Source organism: Trypanosoma grayi (genome assembly GCF_000691245.1).
Source record: "Trypanosoma grayi strain ANR4 Tgr_885_V1, whole genome shotgun sequence".
Taxonomy (NCBI): domain Eukaryota; phylum Euglenozoa; class Kinetoplastea; order Trypanosomatida; family Trypanosomatidae; genus Trypanosoma; species Trypanosoma grayi.
Window position 1 is genome coordinate 1 of NW_008826504.1, and position 6,992 is coordinate 6,992.

The 6,992-nt window shown below is 54.9% G+C and overlaps 3 protein-coding genes across 3 annotated transcripts; all 3 read right to left on the minus strand.

Annotated features, from left to right (window-relative positions):
* Window positions 1-37: 37 nt before the first annotated feature.
* Window positions 38-2,416, minus strand: DQ04_08851000 (hypothetical protein; the record flags this gene model as incomplete). Its single annotated transcript, XM_009315715.1, has 1 exon — window positions 38-2,416. One exon carries the CDS (start codon window positions 2,414-2,416, stop codon window positions 38-40), a length of 2,379 nt encoding a protein of 792 aa, XP_009313990.1.
* A 202-nt stretch (window positions 2,417-2,618) lies between these two features.
* DQ04_08851010 (hypothetical protein) lies at window positions 2,619-3,923 on the minus strand (the record flags this gene model as incomplete). The annotated part of the gene is made up of 1 exon (XM_009315716.1): window positions 2,619-3,923. One exon carries the CDS (start codon window positions 3,921-3,923, stop codon window positions 2,619-2,621), a length of 1,305 nt encoding a protein of 434 aa, XP_009313991.1.
* Window positions 3,924-4,419: 496 nt separating this feature from the next.
* DQ04_08851020 (hypothetical protein) lies at window positions 4,420-6,552 on the minus strand (the record flags this gene model as incomplete). The annotated part of the gene is made up of 1 exon (XM_009315717.1): window positions 4,420-6,552. One exon carries the CDS (start codon window positions 6,550-6,552, stop codon window positions 4,420-4,422), a length of 2,133 nt encoding a protein of 710 aa, XP_009313992.1.
* Between the last annotated feature and the right edge of the window lie 440 nt (window positions 6,553-6,992).

Genomic DNA, 6,992 nt, shown 5'->3' on the forward strand with positions numbered 1-6,992 from the left:
GTGCAGCAATAAAAGTGGAGATCATACACTGACCCAACTAACGGTCATCGGAAGCCAAGTGCATCTGTACCAGTACCTTCAGCGCCAGAGTGAAGTTGGAAAAGTCGCTATCGCACACAGCGTGGTCCTCCTCTGTAAGGATTGTGAGGTTGCAAAAGATGTTCGGCAGCAAGCTCAGAAACATGCAAAGTTCACGCAGATAAACCTTCCTGTTAACAGACCCTATCGTGAAGTTGAATGTGCTGGGGTTTTGCGATGACGAGACACGCGGTGACCCAGGTACCGACTGACGACGAGTTGCACACACAAGTGTTGGGACCACGAGCGAAGTGTTTACCACGCCGTTTACCACCATACTTGACTGCCCCAACGACTTTTCCTCGTTTTCGGAAACAATGGTCCCTGCTAAATTACTAGAGGAATCCCGCTCGTCCTCACCGATCCCTGCGGCTACTGCTGAGACACTGGCCTTTAATTCACTGGTGCTTCTTCCACCATCCAGCTCCCCTGCAGAGTCTGTAAACGGAGAATGGAGCTCCATACGTGGACTGTTGGCATCGATATTCTGTGCATGCATTGAGCGGTAACCCAAGTTCTCGAGAAAGAGATATACACGCGTGTAGAACATCTCCAATGCCTCCTGCAGAGACCCAGTGTTACCGATAATTGTTGTCATCCGGACCAAGCACTTGATGATGAAGGGAAACTCAAGAAGAAACCGCCTCGAAAAGGCACCGTTAGCTGAGAGGTGTGGATTATGCGTAGTAAGTGCCTGTGTACTCCCTGTGATGGGAATACCTGTGATGTTGTTGTTACTACTACCTGCGTGGTAACTAGATGGTGTCACAGCACTCGTTTGTGCCGTCGCCTGCAGTGCTGATGGTGCCTTGCAGGGCCCTGCAGAAACACGCTGTGTCTTTGATCCTGTTGCTACTTGTGGTAAAGTGGACTGTGTCTCCGCATCTAACGGTAGTGTACTCGTGTTGCGTGGCAACAGTGCCGGTGGGACATTTGTCGTTGGTGACGGCTGCGCCGCACTGGCCAAACTCGCAGCGTGTGGGCCGCCACTTGTGCCGACGCCCGTGTTTGTGGAAATTGCGCGCTGCACCTCGTTTAATTGCACCTGCCACCGTGGACGCATCGCCTCAGCAAAGGCCATCTGGTGCATCTCCGCCACCACACGGTTCTCATCAAGGAGACGGGCGATACGGGCGCATGCGCCGCAGAAATCCTCGCGCAGCATCAGCTCTGAGTCGTCACACCACAGAGAGGCGAGCACGTGGCAGACGGAGGTGCAATCCGCATATGAAAGGTTCTCCCAACAGCGGCCCGTCAGCCGGTGCTCAAAACCAAACACAAAAGTGGCGTACAGCACACCGAGGGACCCACGCAGGGCGAAACACTGCCGCAGCGCCGTGGGGAGTGGCGTGGTGCACGGAATCAGTATCCCATCGCGCCCACGATAGGCGGAGACGAGAAAGGTACTCACCCACTTGAGGTTCTCCCACTGCCGCCGCAGCGACCCCTCCAGCAGTCCTGCCCGTGTAAGTTTGCGCAGCCCATTGCCGCGCTTGCCGCCAGCGCTGCAGAAAAAGCGGCCCTCCGACTCGCCGTCGACCTCAAACTTGTGCATGCGCTCGCCAAAGAAGAATTTCAGCACTTCGTCATCGACACTGTAGAACACCTCCACCACACGCCGTCGGTCCCTCAGTGTCATTGGAATCGAATAGCTGGAAAGGAAGGCGTACGGTGTTGACAAATAGTTCTCCCGCAGCATTTCGATGAGGTTGAACTGCTCTGCCACATCTTCATGAAGAAAGTAACTTGTAGCGGTCATCGCATCCGACACATTTTGCAGCAGCTCGTGATGAAATGCGAGATTGGAGCCACTGAGGGGAAAGCTGCGGTTGTGCAACGCCAGCAGAACCCCTTTCACATCGTCACCAGTGCCAGTCTCACTTGTGCTCTTCTCCACCGTCTCTTCTCCCTGCTTTCCCCCCACCACAGTAGTACTAATAGTAGCAGTAGTAGTAGTAGTAGTAGTAGGAGGAGGAGGAGGAGGATCAGCAGCGGTAGCCATCACTGTCGTCTCCATAGGCATCCTTGTCGTTGTCGTCGTCGTCGTTTCAGGAGCAACGTTGTCGCCAATCACAGGGACGCTGCTACTCAACGGCATTTCATCCTCTAAATGTCGCGGGCACTCAAAACTCCTGCCGCGTGGACTGTTGTGCAAATGTGCCACAGAGTGGCTAACAGAATTCTTTTTGCTTCGGTCACGCGACTCTGCTGCGTTAATCTGCATCATGTACATCACAGTCTCCTCCACAGTGTATCCGGCGGTGTAAGCTCGCAGAATATCGAAGTCGATGCCAACGGGCCACACAGAGCAGGCATGAATTGACGGCCGCAGCGCCATCTTGACCAACACTTCCAACACACGCGGAGCACAAACAAGCAAAGAAGAGTTTGCATGGGGGAGCAAGAGACTCTCTGAGAAAAAAGAGAACAGTTACACTGTCTAGCACACTGTTCGTGCAGACTTGATGTTTACAAGAGGCCTCCATGTGGTAACTTCGATGCGGTCATCCCTCTTCCTTACAAATTGATGGACAAAACTCCTACAAACCGAGCCTCGACATAGTGTCAGCAAATGAATTCGCTGAAGGCGCACCACCTGCATTTTTGTCTTTTCTTCCCGCAGGACGGCCTCCTCTTCGTGGTAGCCGTTGTACCTCAATGGGCGCCTGCACCTCTTTCAGAGCTGCCGCTTTTGTTGTTGTTGTTGTTGTTGTTGTTGCCGCAGTCAATGATATTGCTGATGACGCGGCTGCATGTAATGGGCGTACCGGCGCTGTGATACTTCCTTCCACCCGTGCCACCTTCCGCAGTGGTGCAGGATGGTTGTTGCCTCCTCGGAGGCCAACGGTTTCATCGATTCTCCTCCCTTCTGCGGCATGAGCCCGAGTTGCAGGTGTTTCTGTGCGCCCCCTCTTCCCGCGCGACAAGGAGCCTTTGGGAACGGCACGGACAGCTGCCTTCAACGTGGCGGGCTCATTCCCCGTCGCTGCCACAGCGGAAAGCAGCTGTTTGGGCTGTGCAACTGCTGTCACGTCACCTACACGTCGCGTGCGTTTCCGTCTGCGAGTGCGCCCTACGCGGACAGTAGACAGTGCAGCCACCAAAGGATATTCGTTCCGTGGGCCTGAAGTAGCCGGTACTTCTCCCTCTACTACTGTTTCAGCACTGGGTANAGGAGTAGGTAAAGGAGACGTGGTCACGCACCCACTCTTCTCCCACAGAGCCAACTCCTTCTTGAGACATCGACAGCACACATACGTTCCTCGTGTTGATACAGCCTTTCTTGGTGGGTGTTTCTCACTAGCAGGCGTCGTGCCCTCCTCGTCATCAGGAAGACGCGCAGCGCAAGGAGCTGTTCTGGCAAGAAGCTGCTTGGTCTCGCCCGCAACAAGGTACACGCCGCAGCGTCGGCACCACAACCGGTGCGCTGCACGCATTGACCACAGCTGCCGCCTTCCGTCGTGGTGCCCTTTTGACAGCCGTCGCCGCCGGCTTGTGTAGCACGGCCCCAGCGGGTAGCTCGCCGCCCGGCGCAGCGCGTGTGAACCGTAGTGTGCCGAAAGATCATGCAGCAGCATTGCCGTCGTGGGCGATACTACTGACGACGACGACGACGGCGATGATGATGATGATGATGCAGCGGCAGCAGTGCGAACCCCCCGCATCACATTCACCATCGCCGCTGATAGGGAGGCGCAAAACTCTGCACCCAGCAGTTGACTCTGCAGCGTGAAAGACGGTGGAATGCTGCGGGGCAGGAGGCGCGGGTGCCGCAGCGACTGCAGTGTGGCGGGATAAACAGGGGGACTCGCTCCTCCCCCACGCCCAGCGTGAACACCTTCCATCTAGCGCCCTATCAGAATTAAGCGGAAATAATGTTGGTGTTAATTAAGGCATTAAGGAAAAAAAAAAGTAAAAAAGGGGCAAAAAGGCAGAAATGCAAGATATTTTGTGTTCTTCCAGGAACCAATATCGCGCCAGACACCCAACTGTGTCAGTTGCTCACCACCTCAGCCTCCGCTTTCTCTTCCTGATCCACTCTCTCACGCACCCCTGTATCACCCTCTCAGATCGGTGCCGTGGGAGACGGAAACCAGAAGCACTTGTATGAGCAACTGTACATACGGGACGCATGTGGTCTACGCGGGGGGCAGACACCAAGGAGAGAAAGAGAGCAAAGCCCCACCCAACCGCCACAAATGACAATAAATGCCAATTCAACAACAACCACAACAAGCCATCCCTCCAAAAAAGAACAAAAACAAACACAAACACAAGCGACAATACAGTTCAAGTCGCGGCAACCGACCTCTCACGCCGCACCTCCTCCGGCGTCTCGAATCAGTTAAGTGCATGCAACGGCCCTTCGCCTTTTTTCTTCAGTTCCGCCTGCACCTCCGCCATCGTCAAGATGGAGCCACGTAGTGAGAGAAGCATCCGACGGTGGCTCTCCTGCAGCAACTCCTCAGGTTCAATGTACCATCCAAAGCGCGCGTGCACCACATTCCCCCACTTTGCGATCCATTTGTGATGCGAAGTCGCTGGCACCGCCGCGGTGGTGGCGGTGGTGTCAGCCGTCTGCTCCTCGTGCATTGCGGGTGATGCCGTCGTCATCATCGCCACCGTGGTGTAAGTGAGAGAAAACGCCCTCACCCCGATGTCACCCAGGATTCCATTGTCCCGAATGTCCTCGTAATTCTGAGAAAGCTTCTCCTTTAGTTGATCCTCATCCACACGTTGCATGCACCATTTCCGGTATGCAGCGCGACGGGCAGCGAACAACTCTTCCAGCATTGCTATCTTGTATTCCTCCGTTGTGAGGATGTGGTGCCACAACACACTGCCAACAATGAAGCCAATGCGGTCAGAAGCTGTTGGCGGAAGCGTGACCTTTTTCAATCGTTCCCGGCAATCCAATTCAAGCTGCCGCCATTGATGCAGCATGCGCTGCATCGCACGTTTCTTCCGCGACAAGCAGAGACGGAAAAAATGTTGAATGATATGAACAGCACGCAGAAGTCGCTTCATCAAACGACGAAACCGAAGCCGTTGACTGTAGTGGAAGTACTCGCGAATAGCATTCGTGTGCGCAGTGAGTACTGCGGGTGGGTGCTGCATGGCCCATGCGTAGAGCTTAGGATTGGTGAAACGCAGATACAACTCATCGCCGAGTGGCGGACGCCACGCTGTAGTCGATTTCGGCGAGCGGCGTTTGCGTAATGTCAGCGACATGCTTCGTAAACCATCCATTGAACAGTTTTCATTGGAGGGAAGAGACGTCAGGTCCAGCTCGCTGCACGTCTGCTTCATTTGTGTATGGCTGCACATTTCGGCAGACCCAAACGGATCTTCAACGGTAGCTAATTCGCTCTCCTCACGCATTGCCGGTGGGAGAAGCATACGGAGGGAAAAGGCACGCGTCACTGCGCCAGGCGCGCATTGATGTAGGACAGTCTGTATAAGGTCATACCGCAGCGTTTGACCACGTGGCACATTCAGAGACACATGTTCGGGAATGAGCGAAAGACTTTGCACCATGCAGCCCGTCCCTTCCTTCGACACGGAGATGTATTCCCGCAGTAGGAAGCGCACCTGTGCCTTTGGCTCGCCACCAGAGCCACTACCACCAATACCATTCGTTGGAGCATTTATGTCTCCAAGTTCAGACGCAGCTAAGTTTGACGGCATCGGGATTTGCAAAATGCGCCCCTCCTCCACAAAGGCGGTGCCGCCCAACAGAAAGCGGTCCTCGCCGTTCCACAGCATCCCCGCCGTGAACTGCGGCGGGCGCACAGTAACCGCGGCAAGTGCTCTATTCGCACTGATCGACCCATGGTACCAGGCATCGTTCCATTCGGAGAGATTGCGTGCGCTTTCCTCCTCCACGAGCGTCTCGTATGTCTTGAAGCCACGCCCCTCAGGGTCTACAGCGTGGTGTTGCATCAGATACGTCCGCCGCACCTCAAACACCGATGCGGTGAGCCGCAGCAGACTGTACACCTCGCGCAGCACCATCTCCGTGAATTGGCGGTGGTAGCCGGTGTCCGCCATCCCCGCCGTGTTGTTCGACATCACGGCCTCCACAGCCGCCTCATCGATAGCAATTTGACACAATGACTCGGGGAAGGCCTTGACAAGGGACTCCTGCAACATTCGCGCGTCTTTTGCCTCGTCATTTTCGCTGTCGGATCGGCCCAGCGAGGAGATAGGCGGTACATCGGGGAAGGAGCCGCCTATCCAGTCAAGGAGGGAGTCGTCGTGGCAACCGCTGCTGCTGCTGCTGCTGCTGCTTCTGTCACCATTGATGGCAGCTCTCGCCACCAGAGAGGGGAATGTCACACGCGCCGGGCCTTGTGAGCTGCTCGACTCGTCTCTGCAGACGACCGTCGCGGAGTGAGGCAAGGGCGAATCATCTTCCTTCAACGCCACAGGTAGCAGCAGATGATCCTGAATGTGCTGTCGCTGTCCTTGCATGCTGTCTCAGAGATTTCTTTGTTGTTGTTGTTGTGTTACTAATTCTCGTTCGTTGCGCCCCTCCTCCCCTCCTCACTCTTCCTTGCGTGCGGGATTATCTCTCTCTCTCTCCCTCCCTCCCTCCCTCTCCCTCCACTTCCTCCTTTTTTGGTTGCCACTCACCACACGGAGCAGGTAGTTCCTCGCGAGGCCGTGCAGAGTGCGCCTACAGACGCAGAAGAAGCAGAGAGAAGTGAAACAGTGTGCGCTGCCACACAATAGTATTTTCAGAAAAAAAAATCCACACAAAGCACCAGAGCTGCGTGTATGTACAGAGATTAAAATGAACAAGTAAGAAAATGAAAAGCGGACTCATCAAACAAGAGCAGAAGCATGTGCATGTAATACTTATGCCATGATCTCCTTGGGCTCAATAACGGTGATCACATCGGGCAGCACCT